Here is a 24779-nt window from a genome sequence, read left to right on the forward strand (position 1 = left end):
AGTTAGAAATATATAAATGCAAGAAGTATCCAACGTCATCAGTTTTGATTGTAAGGAGTGGCGTGAGATTATTGTTTCAGTCTCGAGTGGAAACGAATCAGCTCTTACTTTGTGTACTAAGCCTTAAGGCTCGTCTGCCCATGGCAAAGTTAGGACACACCTTTAAATCTCTTTAAATACTTTCACTTTCACTCGGGTGGATATTTTTCAGGAAAACTGTTTAGTGTTAATGTGGTGGGTAATTCAACCGAAGTACTGCAGATACACTAAACAGCTGATCATTAAACCACGCCAAGCTTCAGTATTGACGTCACTGACTGATAATCGATCACTGATCGTCGTTAGGTGAGTCTGATCACATTTGTTGTTCTCTCGGTAATTTCTTTGACTGAACCATTGTCCTGATCCCTGAGACTGCTCACAGACTCAGCTCAGGTAAAAACTTCACTTCAAACACATCCAGAAAATTAATCAGAATATTTGAGGCGGAAATACAGAAAACAGCCCGAAACTAAAACGTAATTTCTAATGTGGAATTCGATTCTCTGATTATCAGTTTGTTTGGAAAAATGAGACGTTTCCGGTTTCGTTGTAGATTTTTTCATTTATTTTTGAGGCTGAAATCATCAGATCGTGTAATAAATGCATGATTTTAAATCTTTAATACTACCAGGAAGAAAAACGCACATAAGTAAAAGTTGCATATCATATTTGCCTTGTTATCAGTTAAGCATCAACAAACATGTCTTTGCAAGTTATACTGTTGATGCCTGATAGTTCATAAATTATTAAATCTCTGATTTCAGGTCTATTTATCAGAGTTCCTGTGTGTAGTCAGTGGACACACCCGATTCTATAGGTTTCCTACTTACGGAAGTATAATATGTTTTTTTTAACATTGTAAGATGACGTAAAAAAAAAAGCTCGCTCTGCTCAGCACAAACTGATAAGTTGAGGAAGCCCCCTCAACTTATTTTTGTTATTTTTTATTGTGTTTGTTCGATAAAAATTACCAGTGGAATAAAAATATGTACATCGGTTGCATGCAGTGAAATTCTGTTTAGTCCGTCTTGTTCTTCTGTGGTGTTAAAGTCGCACTGAGTTTGTGTGTCTTTCTAAGCTCTGCCCGTCTTTATCCACTCAGGATCTCTGTGCAGGCATCACTGCAGCTCCCCATCTGTTTGAAAGTGTTTAAAAGACTGTTAATATACTTTGTATGGTTTTGGGTATGTTCATCCACATACTGATGAGCATTTTTTTAAACACTAAAACTTTGATTTAAACAGTTACAGTCTGAATACACAGAGCCTCTGCAGTGAGACTCAGACCAACCAGATATCACACATGCAGAGGCTGTATTACCACCAGAGATTAGACATTTAAAGTCAAGAAGTCTGTATTAACCAAGAAATACATCCCAGAGTCCATCATCACCAGGAACGATTAAGCTAGGCGGCTAATATGTGTTTACATATAAATGTGTTGATAATGTCTGTTTAACTTTCATGTTGGCTTGAAATAACAATATCTCCCCCTGCTGGTACTGCAGCTTACTGCAACTTCTGCAAGCGCGGTATGGACACCGTGGACCGGCGTGTCCAAATTTATACAGCAGCAAAGCACAACAGCAGTTGTCTCAAGGCACTTTATTCTGTAAGGTAGACCCTGAAATAATACAGTAGTGAATGGTCTTGACCACTGTGGCCTCTGCCCCCCGCCTCCCAAAAAAGGGACCAAAAAAAGCCAACTGCCACCAACCCACCTAAACCCTCCTAAACCTAAATGTCAGTAAGAGATCATCTTTGTAACAGAATAAATCAACATTTTCTCTGTATTACAATTAATCAGTTGGAACTCATTTCCACATCTAATCCCCTATTTTAACCTCTGACGTTTGCAAAGTCTTGATGTAGCTTGTTAATAGATAACAGTTGCTCCATTAGTCTTATATACAGCTATTATAATATAGTCTTAAATATTGAGAAAATATGTTTGTATAGAAATTTGCAGGTGTTTCCAAAACTGAAAAACATCATCAGTCACTGTTGAGCCTCTGAGCAAGCTTCTATAGAGGAGCATGTCTGTATCAGACTGTTGGGCACTGAAAGGTCTCAAAGCTTGTTTTGAAGCCGCCCTCTGCTTTCTAAGCCTCTGATCCTGAAATGTTTTGTTCCATGCAAATCAGCTGCTCGTTCATGCTGCACAAAAACAGGTTTAAAAAACAATGCTACCCATCAACTACATTTTTCTTCCACTGTCACAACTGTTTGTTTAAAATATTTCAAACTCACTTGGTTTAAATCTGTATTATTGTAGGGACCTCTGATCACTCTGAGGTCAAACACAGTCATAAAAGAATCTGTTTTCTCTTTAAGCTCAACTTTCATTTCCAGTTGTTTACATTTCAATACTTACTGTAACACACACACAGATTTTAGGTCTGACCAACTGTCTCAGCTGTGGGCAAAAGATGACAACCAGTAAAATTCTAAAGCATAGTTTATTAGTACAATGATTTGAAAAAATGAAGGGATAAGCAGTTCAGTGTCCCACTTGCAACAGGGAAAAATATCTCATCTTAAATATGGCCATGTGACATACCTATACAGACAGGCATAATATCAGAGCAGTGTTTGTAGTGTGATCTACAGTGGGGCAAAAAAGTATTTAGTCAGCCATCGATTGTGCAAGTTCCCCCACCTAAAATGATAACAGAGGTCAGTAATTTGCACCAGAGGTACACTTCAACTGTGAGAGACAGAATGTGAAAAAAAAAATCCATGAATCCACATGGTAGGATTTGTAAAGAATTTATTGGTAAATCAGGGTGGAAAATAAGTATTTGGTCAATAACAAAAATACAACTCAATACTTTGTAACATAACCTTTGTTGGCAATAACAGAGGTCAAACGTTTACTATAGGTCTTTACCAGGTTTGCACACACAGTAGCTGCTATTTTGGCCCATTCCTCCATGCAGATCTTCTCGAGAGCAGTGATGTTTTGGGGCTGTCGCCGAGCAACACGGACTTTCAACTCCCGCCACAGATTTTCTATGGGGTTGAGGTCTGGAGACTGGCTAGGCCACTCCAGGACTTTCAAATGCTTCTTACGGAGCCACTCCTTTGTTGCCCGGGCGGTGTGTTTTGGATCATTGTCATGTTGGAAGACCCAGCCTCGTTTCATCTTCAAAGTTCTCACTGATGGAAGGAGGTTTTGGCTCAAAATCTCACGATACATGGCCCCATTCATTCTGTCCTTAACACGGATCAGTCGTCCTGTCCCCTTGGCAGAAAAACAGCCCCATAGCATGATGTTTCCACCCCCATGCTTCACAGTAGGTATGGTGTTCTTGGGATGCAACTCAGTATTCTTCGTCCTCCAAACACGACGAGTTGAGTTTATACCAAAAAGTTCTACTTTGGTTTCATCTGACCACATGACATTCTCCCAATCCTCTGCTGTATCATCCATGTGCTCTCTGGCAAACTTCAGACGGGCCTGGACATGCACTGGCTTCAGCAGCGGAACACGTCTGGCACTGCGGGATTTGATTCCCTGCCGTTGTAGTGTGTTACTGATGGTGACCTTTGTTACTTTGGTCCCAGCTCTCTGCAGGTCATTCACCAGGTCCCCCCGTGTGGTTCTGGGATCTTTGCTCACCGTTCTCATGATCATTTTGACCCCACGGGATGAGATCTTGCGTGGAGCCCCAGATCGAGGGAGATTATCAGTGGTCTTGTATGTCTTCCATTTTCTGATGATTGCTCCCACAGTTGATTTTTTCACACCAAGCTGCTTGCCTATTGTAGATTCACTCTTCCCAGTCTGGTGCAGGTCTACAATACTTTTCCTGGTGTCCTTCCAAAGCTCTTTGGTCTTGGCCATGGCGGAGTTTGGAGTCTGACTGTTTGAGGCTGTGGACAGGTGTCTTTTATACAGATGATGAGTTCAAACAGGTGCCATTCATACAGGTAACGAGTGGGGGACAGAAAAGCTTCTTACAGAAGACGTTACAGGTCTGTGAGAGCCAGAGATTTTCCTTGTTTGAGGTGACCAAATACTTATTTTCCACCCTGATTTACGAATAAATTCTTTACAAATCCTACCATGTGGATTCATGGATTTTTTTTTTCACATTCTGTCTCTCACAGTTGAAGTGTACCTCTGGTGCAAATTACTGACCTCTGTCATCATTTTAAGTGGGGGAACTTGCACAATCGGTGGCTGACTAAATACTTTTTTGCCCCACTGTATAAGTAAACCAGAGTATCAGTGCAATCAAATACAGAATGCAACTCCATCATAGCCGCTGCAAAAACAGTCACAGCAAATGTGTTACACAAAACTACTCCCAAACCAGTGCTTATTTCCCACAGCATTATGGAGATGAATTAATATAGACAATATTACTCCACCACGTTACCAGCTCCAACATAATGTTTAAACTTGAGCTTATCATGTAATTGAATGGAATGGTTGTGCAGAGTGCATTACTTTATGAACTTCTATCTTGTTTTTTTCTAATCCTATCTTATTACTTTTGTTTCTCTAGTGACTCTTTCCTCCATCATGGCGACTGCAGCACCTGGTGAGTCCAATAAGAATTTATAACTAGACTGAGACTCTGCAACATAATAAAACACAATCTTATAGGAAGAAATCAACAACTAAATAAAATATATTCAGCATTAGTGACAAGATAGAGCAAATAGAGAAGGATAACCTACACACCAGCTTTACTCTTCTCTGCACAATCAAATCAACCACACAGAGAAACCACAGAGATAACATCAACAAACTGGCCGTAACCCTAACTGCTTTAAAGTTGTTCTTGAAAATATTTTAACAGGTAAACTCTCAGGATCCTGGGTCTCTCAACCCACCGTTTTGAGTTCCTTGTATCTTTGTGATTTTGTATTTTGATTGATGTTTAACCTCCTAAGATCCGGACTCTTCCACAGCAGCATTTTTAACTTCTCTTTGATATTTGGGCATATTGGGGCCCGATGAATGTAAAAACAAAGAATTACCATATTATATTTTTTACCTTATTTTTGTTTTTAAGAAAAATAAGAGGATATGAGGATATTTGTTTAAAATTTCAATGGAACAGTAGCATATCATGTCCTCGTAAGTGGATATCAGGCCCATGTAGAGCAAAATTGAGTATTTTGGTCTAAATAACCCAAAATGTGATGTCCACATACAGGGAGTGCACAATTAGGCAATTAGGCAAGTTGTATTTTTGAGGAATAATTTTATTATTGAACAACAACCATGTTCTCAATGAACCCAAAAAACTCATTAATATCAAAGCTGAATGTTTGTGGAAGTAGTTTTTAGTTTGTTTTTAGTTTTAGCTATTTTAGGGGGATATCTGTGTGTGCAGGTGACTATTACTGTGCAGAATTATTAGGCAACTTAACAAAAAACAAATATATACCCATTTCAATGATTTAGTTTTACCAGTGACACCAATATAACATCTCCACATTCACAAATATACATTTCTGACATTCAAAAACAAAAGAAAAACAAATCAGCGACCAATATAGCCACCTTTCTTTGCAAGGACACTCAAAAGCCTGCCATCCATGGATTCTGTCAGTGTTTTGATCTGTTCACCATCAACATTGCGTGCAGCAGCAACCACAGCCTCCCAGACACTGTTCAGAGAGGTGTACTGTTTTCCCTCCTTGTAAATCTCACATTTGATGATGGACCACAGGTTCTCAATGGGGTTCAGATCAGGTGAACAAGGAGGCCATGTCATTAGTTTTTCTTCTTTTATACCCTTTCTTGCCAGCCACGCTGTGGAGTACTTGGACGCGTGTGATGGAGCATTGTCCTGCATGGAAATCATGTTTTTCTTGAAGGATGCAGACTTCTTCCTGTACCACTGCTTGAAGAAGGTGTCTTCCAGAAACTGGCAGTAGGACTGGGAGTTGAGCTTGACTCCATCCTCAACCCGAAAAGGCCCCACAAGCTCATCTTTGATGATACCAGCCCAAACCAGTACTCCACCTCCACCTTGCTGGCGTCTGAGTGGGACTGGAGCTCTCTGCCCTTTACCAATCCAGCCACGGGCCCATCCATCTGGCCCATCAAGACTCACTCTCATTTCATCAGTCCATAAAACCTTAGAAAAACCAGTCTTGAGATATTTCTTGGCCCAGTCTTGACGTTTCAGCTTGTGTGTCTTGTTCAGTGGTGGTCGTCTTTCAGCCTTTCTTACCTTGGCCATGTCTCTGAGTATTGCACACCTTGTGCTTTTGGGCATCCAGTGATGTTGCAGCTCTGAAATATGGCCAAACTGGTGGCAAGTGGCATCTTGGCAGCTGCACGCTTGACTTTTCTCAGTTCATGGGCAGTTATTTTGCGCCTTGGTTTTTCCACACGCTTCTTGCGACCCTGTTGACTATTTTGAATGAAACGCTTGATTGTTCGATGATCACGCTTCAGAAGCTTTGCAATTTTGAGACTGCTGCATCCCTCTGCAAGATATCTCACTATTTTTGACTTTTCTGAGCCTGTCAAGTCCTTCTTTTGACCCATTTTGCCAAAGGAAAGGACGTTGCCTAATAATTATGCACACCTGATATAGGGTGTTGATGTCATTAGACCACACCCCTTCTCATTACAGAGATGCACATCACCTAATATGCTTAATTGGTAGTAGGCTTTCGAGCCTATACAGCTTGGAGTAAGACAACATGCATGAAGAGGATGATGTGGACAAAATACTCATTTGCCTAATAATTCTGCACTCCCTGTATGTGGACGGCAGGTCCTAGGAGGTTAAGGTTCTCTTTGTTAATCTTAGTTTATTCCATAGTGCTCAGGGTTCTAGTTTAGGTTTCCTGTATTCTCTGTTTAGTTCCCTGAGTATTTAATAGGTTCCCCTCGTGTAGTTGCCCTCTGTGTGTCTGTGTTTATATTGTGATGTTAGTTCTGGTGTTATGTTCTCCTTGTGTTCTGTGTTTCCTCATCCTGTCATGAGCTCCTACATGTTCTCTTTCTCCCTCCAGGCTGTCTCTGTGTATTTCCTATTTTACTTTGAACGTCTGTGTCTCATGTTAGTGTATACTGCTTACACAAATGAAATATAATGAATCGATGCTTGTCTCTTTTTGCTTTTCTATTCTGTTTTTCCACAGTGTCTGAGCTGAGGGTTGCTCTACTGGGAAGCAGCTGGAGTGAGAAAAAGGAAGTGGGAAATCTGTTACTGAGAAATAATGTATTTAATAATAATAAACCTAAAGGCTGTGTGAGAATTGGTGGGACACTGGATGACAAAAAATTAGTTGTCATCAACACCCCCTACCTGCCTCCTCTCGACACCTCCCACCATGATCTGACAGAGTTTATAAAAGACTTTGCAAAACACTCTGATCCTGGACCTCATGTGTTCCTGCTGCTTGTACAGCCTGAAAACTTTACAGAAAAACACAAACTGAGACTCTGCAGAGTCCTTCAAGGTTACAGTGATCGATCATTTGATCATTCACTGATACTGACCTCAGCACCCAGAGAGGAGAGCTCAGGTTCTTCAGAAGATTTCATGAAAAGTCCAGCATTAAATGAAATGATCAAAAAATGTAACCTCAGATACTTGAAGAGGAGCGACATTGAACATTCAAAGCTGTTAACACATTTGGGTGAAATTATGAAGGACAACAATGGAGAGCATGTCAGCTATGAAGCTTTTGAGGACAGAACACAAACAATAGCAGGAGAGCAAAACCCAAAACAAAAGGAGACAAAGACTCCTATCACCGATAATGTGGGTAAGTGGAGAAGGTTTGTATGTATAGGCTCTGACCAGCTTATACATGCAAAAATATTTATATTTTCACAATAATCAAATCAAATCCCTCCTTTAATCTCTCTCTGAATTTTTTTTCTGACAGCAAATAAAATTATCTGGGATTAATCATGTATTTGAAATTTGGTATTAAATTTCTCAGTGATTAACTCAAACACCCCACAATTCTTTACAGCTGAAACCTTCACTAAAATAATTTTACTTTTAAACAACTAAAATGTTTTGTTTTGTGTAATGTCATTTTTTTAAACTAAACTTGGTAATAAAACTTGCATTATGAGTAAACAGTTTAAAAAGTTAACGTATTTGGTAACAATTTATAATACAACCCATATTTGTATTATAAATACAAATTTATAATACAATTTATTTATAATACAATTTATAATACAATGGTGTAATTCCCCTTTAATTAAACGTCATTTCAGTGGATTTTGTTTGAAATTCCATCCATCCATCCATCCATCCATTTTCTTCCACTTATCCGGGGAAAAGATGCAGAGGCAGCAGTCTAAGCAGAGAAGCCCAGACCTCCCTCTCCCCAGCCACCTCCTCCAGTTTGTCCAGGGGAACACCCAGGTGTTCCCAGGCCAGTCAAGAGATATAATCTCTCCAATGTGTCCTGGGTCTGCCCCGGGGCCTCTTCCCAGTGGGACATGCCTGGAACACATCACCCAGGATGAGGTGGTTGTCAGTTGCCTGAACCACCTCAGCTGGCTCCGTTCAATGTGAAGGATGGGGATCCACAGTCTTGTTCTTTCTGTCGTTATGTAATTCGGTCATTATGTAATGACCAAAGGTGAGGGGAGGAATGTAGATCAACTGGTAAATTGAGAGCGACGTTTTACGCTAATCTCTCTCTTCACCGTGACAATCGGTACAGTGTCCACATCACTGTAGCCACAGCACCAGTCCGTCTGTTGATCTCTTGGTCCTGTCTCCCCTCACTCATGAACCCTGAGATACTTAAATTACTCCACTTGGGGCAGGAACTTGTCCCTGGGCCGGAATGGGCACTCCACTCTTTCCCACTGAGGACCATGGCCTCAAATGTGGAGGTGCTGCTGCTTCACACTTGGCTGCGAACTGTTCCAGTGCAAGCTGGAAACCGTCAACTGATGAAACCAACAGAACTACATTATCTGTGAAAAGCAGAGATACCATTTTGAGACCGCCAGGTGGAAGCCTTCCGCCACTTGGCTATTCCTAGAAATTTTGTCCATAAAAAGATGAATAGAATCTGTGACAAAGGGGAGCCTTGGCGAAGTCCAACACCCACCGGAAATAAGTTCAACTTATTGCCGCCTATACCGACCAACATCTTGCAATAATCGTATAAGGATCAAATGGCAATGGTCCAGTTGCTGGTCCAGTGATCTGTGAATAAGACAAAAATCGCATTGTTCTTTCTGTATCCACAGTTCTACTAACAGACGAACTCTCCTTTCCAGCACCCTGGTACAGACTTTCCTGGGTAGGCTGAGTCTCATGGTCCTGGGTCTTGTGACCCAGTGTTTTGTGCTGTTATCATTTGCATTCTGCAATTTTGTGGATTTTCATGGTTTAGTTTTTGTATTTCTAGTTCTGTTAGTTATTCTTTAGTGTTTTGGTGATTTCTAGTCTTTAGGTTTTGTTACTGTGTCTACTTTTTGTTAACTAGTCATCCTTGTCTCTATATTTATGTATTTCCTGTTTTACTTTGACAGTCTGTGTCCTGTATTAGTGTTTTCAGTTTTGCTCTCCTCCCTGCCTCATCACATCTGATTAGTCCGACCTGTGTTCCCCTCATGTTTCCTGTTTTCCTCATTACCCTCTGTGTGTATCTGTGTGTGTGTATAGTGTGTCTTTCCCTCTGTTCCTGATCAGATCGTCTGCTTGTCATTCCTCTGTATTTCCTCTGCGTTACTTACCAGGTGTTCCCAAGTCTCTGGTTGCTTGTTCCCGGTTTGAGGTTTTTGTATTGTCTCCTATTTTAACATACATGTTGATGATGACTCCGACCTCTTTGCCAGAGGTTTTATCAACATTATGGATTCTTTTCATTTTACCCAGCATGTGTCCGGCCCCACACATAACAAAGGACACACGCTGGACATTGTTTTTACTTTGGGTTTGAATATTGATTTTATTTGTTCTGAGGACATTTTTTATCTCTGATCATCACTGTATTCTTTTTAACATGTCTTTTCATGAGCCTTTGTCTCCTGTTAACCGGACAATTATCTCGCGCATCATAAATTCCATAAAGAGAAGGGCAGCACGGTGGTTAGCACTGTTGCCGCACAGCAAGAAGGTCCTGAGTTCAATTCCACCATCAGGCTGGGGTCTTTCTGTGTGGAGTTTGCATGTTCTCCCCGTGTTTGCGTGGGTTCTCTCCGGGTACTCCGGCTTCCTCCCACCGTCCAAAGACATGCAGCTTGTGGGGATAGGTTAATTGGATAATCCAAATTGCCACTAGGAGTGAATGTGCGAGTGAATGTGAGCGCGACTGGTTGTCTGTCCCTGGGTGTTGGCCCTGCGACAGACTGGCGACCTGTCCAGGCTGTACCCCGCCTCTCGCCCTATGACAGCTGGGATAGGCTCCAGCGACCCTGAAAAGGATAAGCGGAAGCAAATGGATGGATGGATGGATTATAAATTCCTCCACAGCGGAGAATTTCTTGGATGCTTTTAATTTAACACTATCCCCGCAAAACGGCTTTGATTTGTTAACAGATCTATTTATTAACCATTGTTTTTCGATTTTAGATGAAATCTGTCCGGTTAAAATGAGACCCATTTCTGTTTCCAAGTCCTTACCCTGGCTAAATGACAACATCTGCTCCATAAAACGTGATTGTCATAAAGCTGAGCGCTTATGGAGGAAAACTCATTTAAATGTTCATCTCCTTTACTTAAAGGATCTTTTAGCCTCTTTTAACAATGCAATTAGAGATGCGAGGGCTGCTTATTTTTCTCATCTGGTTGCAAAGAGCCGAGGTAATCCTAAGGTATTATTTGACACTACTACTGATATTATTACTCCTGCTCCACCTGCTGCCATTATTTCTTCTAATGAAGACTGTGAAACATTTCTTTCTTTCTTTCTAGAAAAATTAGTAATGTAAGGAAAAAATTGTCCCCATCAGCATCTGCATTGTCGGTTCCTATGTCAGTTGTCGTTTTAGAAAGCTTTTTACCCGTCTTACTATCAGAGCTGGAAAAAATAGTTAATGCAACAAAAGCATCCTCCTGTTCACTCGACATTTTACCCGCATCGTTATTCAAAAATGTCTTCCACTCTATTGGTCCCTGTGTGCTCACCATAGTTAACACCTCACTGGGATCTGGTAAAGTCCCTGCTTATTTTAAAACTGCTGTTATACACCCCCTGTTAAAAAAGCCTACGCTGGACCCATCTCTCACTAGCAATTACAGACCAATCTCAAAAATACCGTTAATTGCTAAGATACTAGAGAAGGTTGTGGCTAAGCAGCTTACAGCAGTCTTAGACAAACATAATATCTTTGACAAATTTCAGTCTGGCTGTCGTAGAGCTCATTCTACTGAGACAGCCCTTCTTAGAGTTTCCAATGACATTCTGATGCAGGATGATGCAGGAAAATGTTCTGTACTCCTAATCTTAGACCTCACGTCAGCCTTTGACACTGTTGACTATTATATTTTTCTTGAAAGGCTAAAATACTGGGTTGGTGTATCTGGGTCTGCCTTAGAGTGGTTCTCCTCGTATCTCTATGAACGATACTTTTCTGAGGCGGTCTCTAAGTACATATATTTATTAGTTTCAGGTTGGCCATTCTTGTATTTGCTGGTTTGTGTTGTTGTGTTTGCACATCTCTGTTGCTTGTGGGGCTCGCACACAAGAATTTCACTCGCATGTGCTGTGCCAGTGTGCCTGCACATGCGATGTGACAATAAAAGTGATTTGATTTGATTTGATTTGAAGTACAGGTCATCTTCCACGTCCCTGTCCTATGGTGTGCCACAAGTTTCTGTGCTGGGGCCCTTATTGTTTTTAATATATCTACTTCCTCTCCAGCATATTTTGAGCCCCTTTGAGGACATTTGCTACCACTGCTACGCAGATGACATCCAGCTATCCAGTCTTTTAAACCTGAAGATGTTTCTAAGTTGCATATTCTAAATGTGTGCTTAGAAACCATCAAAGATTGGATGGCTGACAGCTTCCTCCAACTTAATGAAGAAAAGACTGAAGTCCTTGTATGTGCTCCAGACAGACATGTACCTAACATAATGAATGCTCTTGGTCCTCTTTCAACATTTGTGAAATCATCTATCAGGAACCTCGGGGTAACCTTTGAATCTGCTCTTACCCTGGATGTTCACGTCAAATCTCTGGTTCGGTCCTGCTTCTATCATTTAAGAAACATTTCTAAACTGAGCCCCATAGTATCTCATACTGAACTGGAGATTGTTATTCATGCATTCATTTCATCACGACTACTGTAATTCACTGTTTACATGTCTAAACAAAAGCTCCCTGGAGCGTCTGCAGATTGTCCAAAATGCTGCAGCAAGGCTTCTGACAAAAACATCGAAATACTCTCATGTAACACCGTTGCTTATACAGCTGCACTGGCTCCCCGTTGAATTCAGAGTCCATTTTAAGATTCTGGTTCTGACATTTAAGGCTCTTCAACAACAAGCACCAGCCTACATCATTGAACTCTTACAGCCCTATGCCCCTAGTAGACGTAAGACGTAAGGTCCCTGAGGTCTTGTGATCAGGGCCTACTTGTTATTCAGTATACAAGACTGAAAACCAAGGGTGACAGAGCTTTTGCTACTGTGGCCGCCAGACTGTGGAATTCTCTTCCTCAGAACTTAAGATCTGCAGACTCAGTGATTACTTTTAAAAAACAGCTAAAAACACATCTTTTTAAAATTGCATTTTGTTAACTTTTGACTGTTTTTGTTTTATACCTTGTAAAGCACTTTGTGATCTTTTATCTAGAAATGTGCTATATAAATAAAATTTTACTTACTTACTTACTTACTTACTATGTCCCACATGTCCTTTGGTTCAGCTTCTCCCAGTTTAGGTTTTCCTAGTTTTTCTCTATTCCTCCTGTCTCCTTTTGTTCATGGTGTTATTGCAGCCAACAGGCCAAAGGCTCATCTTTTGTTAATCTCCACCCTCATCTCCGTGTGCCTGCTTTTGGGTCTGCATCCACCTCACTCCATTATGTCTGCTCCGGCAGACGTGACAGGGGGTGTGATCCCGCTACAGTTGGACACACTCTCTAGTCCCTATTAAATTCTGTTCTTTGCATTCTTTTGGCGGCGAAGAAAGACTCAAGCTCAAAGTGGTCTAACTCAAAAAATGATCTTTAATTTTACATTTTCTGGAAAATGGAGACTGAGCACAGAGACACCTGCTCAAGTCTGGCGCAGCAGGAGCCAGCCCGGTTATATTTCTGCAGCACGTCACATACTTACGTCACGTACTTACATTGTACTTGAATGTAATTAATCTTCACACTCACTGCTTCGAACTTAGAAAACTGTATTCTAGCATACAGTTGTATATTGGCACAATTTGCTGATTGGGTTAATATTCAATCTTTAACTGTGAATATGACCATGAATAGGACAGATGACCGATGGACAAATGCTGAAAAACACTAGAAACTATCCGTGCACCCAGAGGACTGAAGAAATCTCCTAACATGAGGCAAGGGTTGGGATTTCAGGTTAACTTGTGTTTGTGATATTGTTCTTCTCTCTGTTCTTTCACAGCATCATCATACAGGGTTGTACTGTTGGGGAAATGTGAGGAAAAGAAGATCAAACTTGGTAACCTGATCAATGGGTACCAAGGTTTTCACTGCCAAAAACAGTCACCAATAATACACTGTGTGGCCTGCTGTAGAGAGTGGAGAGGAAAGCCATTAACAGTGGTGAAAACTCCAGACTTGTTCAGTCTGCCTGTGGAGGACATGAGAAAAACAGTGAAGAGCTGTGTGAGTCTCTGTCCTCCTGGACCTAATGTTCTATTGCTGTTGGTGAAACCTTCTGAGTTCACTAACGAAGACACAAACACTCTGAAGTCCATACTGAGTTTGTTTGGTGAAGACTTCTATAAACACTTGATGGTCATCATCACAGATGAGGATGAAATGAGTTCCTCTTTAAATGACCTTGTTAGAAAATGTGGAGGACAGCATTACAACATGTTTGAAGATAATTGTGAATCATTAATGGAGAAGATTCAGAAAATTGTAAATGAATCCAATGAACCACTCCTGTTAAAGAAAGAACTCATCAAACCATCTTTAAACCTGGTTCTGTGTGGGAGGAGAGGAGCAGGGAAGACGTCAGCAGCCAAGGCCATTTTAGGTCAGACTGAGCTTCATTCAGCCTCCAACTCATCAGAGTGTGTTAAACATCAGGGAGAGGTGTGTGGACGTTGGGTTTCCCTGGTGGAGCTGCCTGCCTTGTATGGAAAACCTCAGGAGGCAGTGATGGAGGAATCACTCAGGTGTATCTCCCTCTGTGATCCTGAGGGTGTCCATGCCTTCATCCTGGTCCTACCTGTGGCTCCCCTCACTGATGAAGACAAGGGAGAGTTAGAGACCATCCAGGACGCATTCAGCTCTCGAGTCAATGACTTCACCATGATTCTGTTCACTGTGGACTCAGATCCTACAGATCCAGCTGTTGGTAACTTTGTAATGGAAGACAAGAACATCCAGGAGCTCTGTGAGAGCTGTGGAGGAAGATCTGTTGTTCTCAACATTAAGGACAAACAGCAGATCCCACAGCTGTTAGATAACATGGAAAAAATGATAATGGGAAAGGACAAACAATGCAGTTATACAACTGTAGCCTTTGCACATGCTCAAATACAAAAGATTCTACAACAAGAGAGAAACATCACTTTGCAGAAAGCTGAACTTGAAAAATTTAAAAACAAGATGCACAGCACCTGTAAGTCTGTTAATTATTTATATTCTGTGTTGTATGTCATGAATAACAATCTTTGTTAAATTACACATCGATGCACCTCTGTAATAGATCTGAGAGGAAGTAATCAAGGTGCTGCTGAAGTGCTTAATTTGGGTTGATAATCCACAGTATTGTATCAGCTAAATCTCCATCCATTGTGTAGATACATGCAGAGTAGACTATTTCTTATTTCTCCATCAGTTAAAAAGTTGAACGTTAAGAAATCCTTGACTGTGGAATTTGGAAGCTGTTATTTTTACCCCAGAAAATCTGGAAAAATGGAACGGGCAGTATTTTTATTGCAAAAACAAAATCATCCCAAACTGAGGAACTGAAATCATGTCACCTTGTGATATTTATCTTAAAAAAATTCTCTCTAAAACATAGCGGAGGGCAATGTGATGCAAGGACATGTGTGGCTTCCAGTGGCACTGGGTCACAGGAGCTGATGTGAGAGATTCTAGAATCAGCTGAAATGTACATGGACATATTGTATGTTCAAATGCAGCAGAGTTTCAGGGACAGTGCTTTACAATACAGATGGACAATTACACAAAACACACTGCAACTGCAACCCAGACATTTTAAAGTTAAGACATATTTGCTGTATATGGTCATGGTGGATCTCACCTTGCATTTTAATGCTGAACACTATACTAAATCATAGACTTGTAAAATACACTGTGAAATGTAAAAACCTTAAGTTGCTTTGTAAGTGACTACAACTTTCGACCAGGAGGAGATGTACGTCAGTTCATGTCCAAGTATCATTGGGTGTTTTGACCCTGAATCACAACACCCTCAGCTTGGCGGGTCCGCAGTGATAGCCAGTTACTGCCCATCTTCTCTTAGTCCCCAGCTACCCTGCCCTCTCCTGCTTCAGAGCCAACAAGACGCTCTCTCAGTGGCCTACCTAAGGACGGCTGCCATCCTATCTGGAAAGTGGACTGGTGGCACACATTCACAGGCCTTGGAGCAACAGGAAGCTGTTACTCCAAGGGCTGTGAGTGTGTGCTGGAAACCCCTGCATCTTACTTCAACTGGGAATAGCCAGGCCTGCCACCTTCTGTCTTTGCTGTCTTGGACTATTTCATGGTGTTTATTGGTTTTCAGCACTGCGTCTTCAGCACATTCATCCTCCAATGGACAGTCTGCTCTAGCAGAATGATCTTCTTAGCCTCCTATAACCAGTGAACCATGTTAGGTCTCAGGGAGGTTTTCACAACCTAAGAAAAATGAAGTTTCCTTCCCACATCCACCCTCATCTCCCATGATAACCACAGCAGACGCTTCCTGGTCTTCTTGGAGAATGGAGGTTTCATCCCTTCCTATAGGAAAAGCATTGGTCTTGCTTGAACTTGATGTCTTCTCTGTCTCTGCTATAAAAAATGTTGGGCAGTACTCTAAGGATCTCATCATGGCTTCATCTGTATCTTCCCTGGCTGAGAGCAGTCTTGCCAGAATATGCATCATTGTTCCTGTCTCCCCACATATAACCTGCACTGTGGGTCCTCCCTCATTCCCCACCTGTACAGGTTTGTTAGTGATGGAAAGGTGTCATAAATTGAGCAGAGTGAGACAGAGATGTGGAAAGACTCCTCTCTCCTCTACAAAAAACCAATCCCCTGATTTTGTAGGGTATATGGTAATGTTCCAAAGCAACAATGCACTGGTCAAGTCAAGCCAGATGAATATTCTTCTTGGTCTTTCGGATCAACTGGCTGAGGATGCTTGTGTGAAGACAACCAGAGAAGACTTGGATGGCACCCTAAATTAATTAAATTAAAATAAAAAAAAGTAGGCAAAGAAAAAACATTTTTTCCCCATTTTCCACCCTTAGTTGCTTTGACACAGTAATATGTCAGTTTTGAGCAGGACGCTCAGAAAGACCCTTGGGGCTTTGAGCACTTTCCGAGTTAGTGTTGTTTGAAGACATGCTGCGGAAGAGAGACAGAGAATTATAACAAGTCCGATCCAATGCAGAGAGCACTGGACCCCACCGACCACACATACTAGCACAGACATCACATGGGAAGACAGGTCGGAGACAGTTTGTAATCAGAAAAACAATGAAGTGTACAATACAAAGGGCAAGTAGAGGAGGGTGGACAAAAGGAGACCTCTATTCACACTGGGCTCCTTGTGGGAGGTCAGTGTGAGAACAGAAAACCAAAAAATAACTCCTCAGTATAGAAAGCACATAAGTCTCCACATCACAACACCATAAAAGCACATGACAAGCAACGGGGGTAGTTAGTGGGGTGAGAGGCAAACTGATGTAGACATGGCCATCCTGCCCTGCAGCTATTCTTCAGTGCTGGACCCTGACCTGCCATTTGACCTCGGCCTTGGAGATAAGCGTTCGAAAGTGTTTGGAATTCAATTCAATTCAATTCAATTTTATTTATATAGCGCCAAATCACAACAAAAGTCGCCTCAAGGCGCTTCATAGAAACAGAGAAAAACCCAACAATCATATGACCCCCTATGAGCAGCACTTTGGCGACAGTGGGAAGGAAAAACTCCCTTTTAACAGGAAGAAACCTCCAGCAGAACCAGGCACAGGGAGGGGCGGGGCCATCTGCTGCGACTGGTTGGGGTGAGAGAAGTAAGACAGGATAAAGACATGCTGTGGAAGAGAGACAGAGGTTAATAACAGATATGATTCAATGCAGAGAGGTCTATTAACACATAGTGAGTGAGAAAGGTGACTGGAAAGGAAAAACTCAATGCATCATGGGAATCCCCCGGCAGCCTATGTCTATTACAGCATAACTAAGGGAGGATTCAGGGTCACCTGGTCCAGCCCTAACTATATGCTTTAGCAAAAAGGAAAGTTTGAAGCCTAATCTTAAAAGTAGAGATAGTGTCTGTCTCCTGAATCCAAACTGGAAGCTGGTTCCACAGAAGAGGGGCCTGAAAACTGAAGGCTCTGCCTCCCATTCTACTTTTAAATACTCGAGGAACAACAAGTAGGCCTGCAGTGTGAGAGCGAAGTGCTCTAATAGGGTGATATGGTACTACAAGGTCATTAAGATAAGATGGGGCCTGATTATTTAAGACCTTGTATGTGAGGAGCAGGATTTTGAATTCAATTCTGGATTTAACAGGAAGCCAATGAAGGGAAGCCAAAACAGGAGAAATATGCTCTCTCTTTCTAGTCCCTGTCAGGACTCTTGCTGCAGCATTTTGGATCAGCTGAAGGCTTTTCAGTGAGTTTTTAGGACTTCCTGATAATAATGAATTACAGTAGTCCAGCCTGGAAGTAATAAATGCATGAACTAGTTTTTCAGCGTCACTCTGAGACAGGCTATTTCTAATTTTAGAGATGTTGCACAAATGGAAGAAAGCAGTCTTACATATTTGTTTAATATGAGCGTTGAAGGACATGTCCTGGTCAAAAATGACTCCAAGGTTCCTCACAGCGTTACTGGAGGCCAAGGTAATGCCATCCAGAGTAAGAATCTGCTTAGATACCATATTTCTAAGCTTTTCAGGGCCGAGTACAATAACCTCAGTTTGATCTGAATTAAGAAGCAGAAAGTTAGCGGCCATCCAGGTCTTTATGTCTTTAAGACATTCCTGCAGTTTAACTCATTGGTGTGTGTTATCTGACTTCATGGACAGATAGAGCTGGGTGTCATCAGCATAGCAGTGAAAATGTATGCTATGTCTTCTAATGATGCTGCCTAAGGTAAGCATGTATAATGTAAACAGAATTGGTCCTAGCACTGAACCCTGTGGAACTCCATAATTAACCTCAGTGTGTGACGAGGACTCTCCATTTACATGCACAAATTGGAGTCTATTAGATAGATATGATACAAACCACTGGAATACAGGATGGGGGTGTGTGGGATGGGGACGAAGAGTCTAAACACAGTCTGTTATCAAGGACAAAGTTTTATGTTGTTCAGCTCTGATCAGCAAGAACCCCGTTATCATGGTTCAGAAAAGGTACGTCTTCAATGTCCTCGATCGACAGTCCCGCCAGGCACCCTCCAGTTCCTCCACCCGTCCATCATGTATCCGGCAGGGAACATCCCTCCAGGACACTCGGGCTCACCTGAACCCAGGCTTCTCGTTGAGAAGAGGGTGTCAATTGCATTCAGGAACCAGTTGATCAAATCCATAATTTCTAATTTCTCTTTTAGGTTTCAGAGAACAGACCGTGAGAGTCTTCCAGGGTAAAAGTAGAAAAGTAGACCAGACTAGACAAGTACATGAGAATCCAAGCAGAAAAGATAAGGGAGAGGGAGAGAGAGAAAAGTGTGGCCGCCTTTGCCAAGAGCCCAATGATAATAAATAATAAAATACACCCGAAAGTGCTTCCACCTTAAGTTGTGTTGTAAGCAACTGCAGCTTTTATTATTATTATTATTATTATTATTATTATTATTATTATTATTATTATTATTATTATTATTATTCTTATTATTCAGACATATACAACAAACCAATATATACACGTACACATACTTGCATTTACATGTACGAGATTTTTATTAGTCCTTTATTTATCCAGGTAAAAAATTTCATTGAGATTAAAAACCTAATTTCCAAGAGAGACCTGGCAGAAGACGATGTCATCAGGTGGTGTCCAGCTATCATCGGGTGTTTCGACATGCTAAGATTGGGTTCTTACCATTGAGTAGTTGAAAGGTCACTGAGCCACAGGCCACCATCAACTGTTGGTGGGTTTCAGAAATTAGGTAGTCATTGCTTACAAAGGATTCCTGAAAACAATCAAATATGAGTTTCCAATTACTCAAGGGTAAATGCTTTAATATGGGTTCACTGTATAGGGATGTTTTAATTTCAGGTCTTTTATGATGGCATATTTGTCACTGTTCAGTTATTTTCACATGCAGATCTCTTCTTACTTTTGCATTTCTTAAAAGAAAATAAATCAAGCCTTTATGAAATGTTACAGGTGATGAGGAGAAGCAGAGCACCAAAAGTCTCAGGATTGTGCTGATAGGAAAGACCGGCAATGGAAAGAGCTCTACAGGAAACACCATCCTAGGAAGAAAGGAGTTCAAAGCAGAATCAAGCCAAAAATCAGTCACCAAATACTGTCAGAAAGCGCAGGGTGAAGTGGACGGTCGTCCTGTTGCTGTGGTCGACACTCCTGGACTGTTTGACTCAACTCTGTCACATGAAGAAGTTCATGAGGAGTTGATGAAATGTGTCAGTCTTCTGGCTCCAGGACCACATGTCTTCCTGCTGGTGTTAAAAATTGGCAGAATCACACCAGAGGATAAACAAACACTTGATTTAATCAAGAAAGGTTTTGGAAAAAGTTCTGGAAAGTTCACCATCATTCTTTTAACTGGAGGAGATTCACTGGAGGATGATGAGGTGTCTGTTGAAGAGTACATCCAACACAAATGTGATGACTCTTTTAAGAAGCTGATTGCTGACTGTGCAGGAAGATACCATGTGTTCAATAACCGTGAGAAAAAAAGCCGCACACAAGTCAGTGAGCTGATAACAAAGATTGACACCATGGTGAAGAACAATGGAGGAAACTGCTTCACCAACGAGATGTTGCAAGAGGCTGAAGCAGCGATAAAGAAGGAAATGCAGAGGATCCTAAAGGAGAAGGAAGAAGCGATGAAGAAACAGATAAGAGAACTTGAAAGAAAACATGAGGAAGAAAAAGAAACAATGAAAAGAAGAATGGTTGAACAGGAAGAGAAAATTGAACAAGAGAGAAAACTGAGAGAACAACAACTTAAAGAAAAGGAAGAACACATCAACAAAGAGCGCGAGCAGAGAAAGAAAGAACAGGAGGAGAGAGAAGAGGAAGACAGCATAAAGACAAAAGAGGATGAACTTAAAAGAAAAGAGTGGAAACAAAAACTTGAAGCTTTAGAGAAAAAAATAAAATCAGAATCTGAAGAAAAAGAAACCATAGATAAAAAGTTGATAGAGAACAGAATGGAAATGAGAAAACAAAAAGAGGACTGGGAGAAGGAAAGAAAAGACTGGTGGGAGAAACGATATCGTGAAGCTCGACAGTCTCGCATTAAGGAGCTAGAAAGAATGGAAAAGATCCAAAAAGAATTTGACCTGGAAAGAGAAACATATGAAAAAAGAAAAGAAGCTGACCGAATCAGAAGACTACGTGAAGAAAAAGAGAGAAAAGACTTAGAGGAAAGCTGCAAAAGAAAGATAGATGACATGAAAAAGAAATCTGAAGAGAATGCCAGAAAACAAGCTGAAAAGTTCAATGACTTCAGAAGAAAACACAACAAAAATCTCGAAGCTTTGGCGAAAAAACATGCTGAAGAACTAAAGAAGCTGATGCAAGAGCATGAAACAGAAATGCAACAGAAAAACCAAGAACACAGCGCACAGTTTGATCAGCTACAACAACGCTCAAGAGACACAGAAAAGAAACTCAAAGAAGAACTGAAGAAGAAGGAAGACAATCAACAAAATTTTTATTTTTATTTATTTATTTATTTATTGTCATTGTCAAGAACAATGAAATTGCGTTTGGGGCTTCCATACAACCCAAAAAAAAAGAAGAAAATAATAAAACTGGAGGAACTGAACAAAAAACAAGAACAAGAGATAAATGATCTGAATGAGAAGTACAAAAATAAGTGCACTATGTCCTGATGTTCTTTTCCAATGCTACAACTCATATTTCTCTGTCCAGAGTTTCTGCCTCCTATTTATTTTAATAGGGAATAAAAATGAATAAACATGCAACAGATTTCATCAGTTAGATTCTGCTCACCTGGGTCTTGTTTCATTCCCAGGTGTTTCCTCTCTTTCCTCTGTGTATTTAAAGTGTCTTCCTTTGTCTCTTTGTCAGAGCGCACCTTTATTGTGTCTCTGTTCGCCAGTGAGTTGAATTACTTTGCACTGCTTAGTTTTATGTTTAGCTTCATCAGCTCAATAAAGAGCTTGTCTTTTGTTACCCTCCATCTTGGGTCCTCATGCACTGTATCCTGACCAAAAGAGAGACCACAACTTTCTTTGGTTCATTGTAGATGGCCAAAAAGATGAATGGAAAACAGGGAATCATTTTTTTATTTAACATTTTAAACATATGCCTATTGTTGGGTTACAATTCAATTTTACATTTGGTGTTTGATGATTCACTTGACTGAGTCATCATCGAATTTCTTTTCCCCCATTTGTTCGTTTGATTTTGAACTTTAAGAATTTAATCAAAAGCTGTTAAAACATGTTTTTTGTTTTTCATGTTACCTACATTTGTTCAATCATTGATCTTTTTAAAATCTTAGACACTTATTTACTTTCTTATGTGAATATTCTTTTCTTTGCATTTAAACATTGTTTTTGTCTTTGGTTTTTGGTTCAATGTTTAATATTGTACGAAATATTTATACATTATGTATAATATGAAAGATAATGAAGGGTAGAAAAAAGACCAAATGACTGTTTGTTTTTTTTAATTAATATGTTCAAATATAGAAAATAACAGCTTTTTGTATCAGCTAGATGTTGATACACTGTCACAAAGGGCATGAACAACCTCAGTAACATGACAACTGAAGCACCACAGAGTGAATCTCATGGTTCACAGTCACCATTATAACAATATCTGTTCTTCGGCCACAGTAAACCACTTGTGCAAACATTTGCATCACCAAACACAATAAACTATAGACTCACAGTGAGTAACTAGTAAATAACCATTGATATAAATCCCATTACTGAAACATGGGATGATTTCTTTAATGATGAAAATCACCCACAAATGTCCAGCAGTTAAAAGTAAGGAATGTTGGATTAATGTGAGCTGAAATTCACATTAGAAATAAAAAAACAGTGATTGATAAAAGATGTTTTTGTATGTTTTACCAAAGTTAACAACGATGCATAACAAAAATAAAGGTTCACTGTGTGGATGATGTGCTGCATGAGTTGCTCATCAGGAAAACATGAGAAACACATTAAGTGCACAGGTATGTCTTTCAGTTCGTTCTGCTGCACACTTTTATTTTCACTTTTACACTGACTGTGAGGATGGGCTGGGCCACATGTATATATAGCGCTTCACTCTGAGGACTCACAGCACTTCTCTCTGCAGCACTGACTTCAGCAGGTGAGTGGAAAGAAACTCAGACGTCTCTCTGCACATCACACAAACACAGCTTTATATTTGGTTTTACTTCAGATCAGCAACTTTCAAGTTTTAAGTCAAAGTTATTAGATTTCGCTGCTTAAATATAAAACATTACCAGGAACATGATAACTCATAAAGTTATTATAAAACACAGTAAAAGTGTGTTTGTTTTCAGGAGTTTCACAGTGATGATAAATGCTTTAGAAAGATTTACATTAAGTCTTAATAAGCTTTTTGATAGTGGACATTAGAGGAGTTCAGGAACAGCCACCAATGTTTCATTCTCATATAAAATCTGCCGTCAGCTCATCTCCATCTCTGCACGTGGCTCCAGCTTCATCAGCTACTCTTCTTCTTAAAACCATACACTTCACACCTGAGCCTCAACTCTCGCGGCCAAACGACTCACGGACCGGTGCCGGTCCGAGGCCCGGGGGTTGGGGACCGCTGACCTTATTTATTTCTCTAGGGATCCAGATAAAGACCTAATGATATTGAGCCTTCTGTGCATCTTGTGATGTCCTTATGATAATCTTTCATGTTATCTGTTTCTATCCACGTGTATTCTGGTATGGTGTAATGTTGAACGTGAGAGAGATGTTTATGTTATTTCTTATTTGTATTAATTTCATGGAGATGGTCATATTGTTCAGTTAATCCAGTGAAACCCCCTTAAACTCCCTGAAGTCCTTGCGGAGAGCCAAAAGCAGCTCTATTTTGAGAGCGCCGACATCGTTACCAGTGATGGCCTGGCCCGCAGTCCCCGACTCAGGCAGGATTGAGTTTCCTCCTTTAGTCAGCTTTGATGGCATTTTAGTGACCAAAACCAAAAAGTATACTGTGACACAGGACCTCGGAACACACATACGCACAAACTGGCAGCATGTTTGGGCAGCAGCTCTTTTATTTGTGGCAACACAAACTGCGGTTTTGTTAGCCTTTCAGCTCAGGACGCAGACACTCCTGGTTCATTGTCACCTTACTTCTGCCCAGCCGCCAATGGGACAGAAAACACAGACTGATCGCCAATCAACCTTCCCAGGCACACCTGTTCCCACCACGCCTCCCCTATGAGCTCACAGCATCACCCCTCCTCTGCAGCAGACCTGAGACCACACCTCCGCCACATATACTATTCTAAAAGGACTTAGATATCGCTTGGAATCGAATCAGAGAAAAAGTGCCCAATAATAATTGAAAAAAAACCCCAGCCAATTCTGCAGGAGCTCACCAAATCACTACTCACACCAAATGACACTTTTAGCCAAACTGAAGATATAATAATGAAATATGTAAGCAGTAACTACAACTGTCAGCTAAATTAAGTGGAAAACAAGTGCACAGTAGGACAAAAAAGGCACCTTGGCATTTTACCTCAGTACAGTAAAGGATTAAATTAATAATAAACTCTGTGCTTCAAATGTAATCTTATTTGAATTAACTCACTCTTCAGTGTTGAGATTTATATACTTTTATATGCTAAAAAATGCAAAACTTCAGTTCATACATATGATCTCCAGAATCTCTGCAGTGACCAAACATTTACATTGAATACAAGGGGACTCGTCTAATGTCTATCTGACAGTCAGTTCAAAGAAAAACTAATCAGGCACTGAAATTAAAAGTATCCCATTTGATTGTGTGAAGTTTATTCATCATTTTTTATGTTGTCCATAAAGCATTACAGACAGTAACTCCAACTCTTTCAGAGGTGTCGCTTCCAGCCAAACAGCAGGTCAAAGGTCAGATTTATTGGAGTGCTGCTGAGTGTTGCTGCCAAGTTTGGGTAAATCATCTTCAAAATAGTCGAACACAGACAACCATTTGCGCTCACTTTCACACTTACAGGTAATTTAGAATCACCAATTAACC

The 24779-nt window shown here is 40.6% G+C and overlaps 1 protein-coding gene across 1 annotated transcript; it reads left to right on the forward strand.

Moving 5' to 3' along the window:
- Window positions 1–416: 416 nt before the first annotated feature.
- On the forward strand, window positions 417–23689 carry LOC309719509 (uncharacterized protein; the record flags this gene model as incomplete). Its single annotated transcript, XM_082555671.1, has 7 exons — window positions 417–435; window positions 4556–4591; window positions 7161–7790; window positions 13589–14779; window positions 19731–21299; window positions 21627–21656; window positions 23595–23689. The coding sequence occupies exons 2-7, from the start codon at window positions 4573–4575 to the stop codon at window positions 23687–23689; spliced, it is 3534 nt and encodes a 1177-aa protein (XP_082411797.1). The 5' UTR covers window positions 417–435; window positions 4556–4572.
- Window positions 23690–24779: the final 1090 nt, after the last annotated feature.

This window comes from Aulonocara stuartgranti (assembly GCF_965226115.1).
Source record: "Aulonocara stuartgranti genome assembly, chromosome: 12".
In the NCBI taxonomy this organism is placed as follows: Eukaryota; Metazoa; Chordata; class Actinopteri; order Cichliformes; family Cichlidae; genus Aulonocara; species Aulonocara stuartgranti.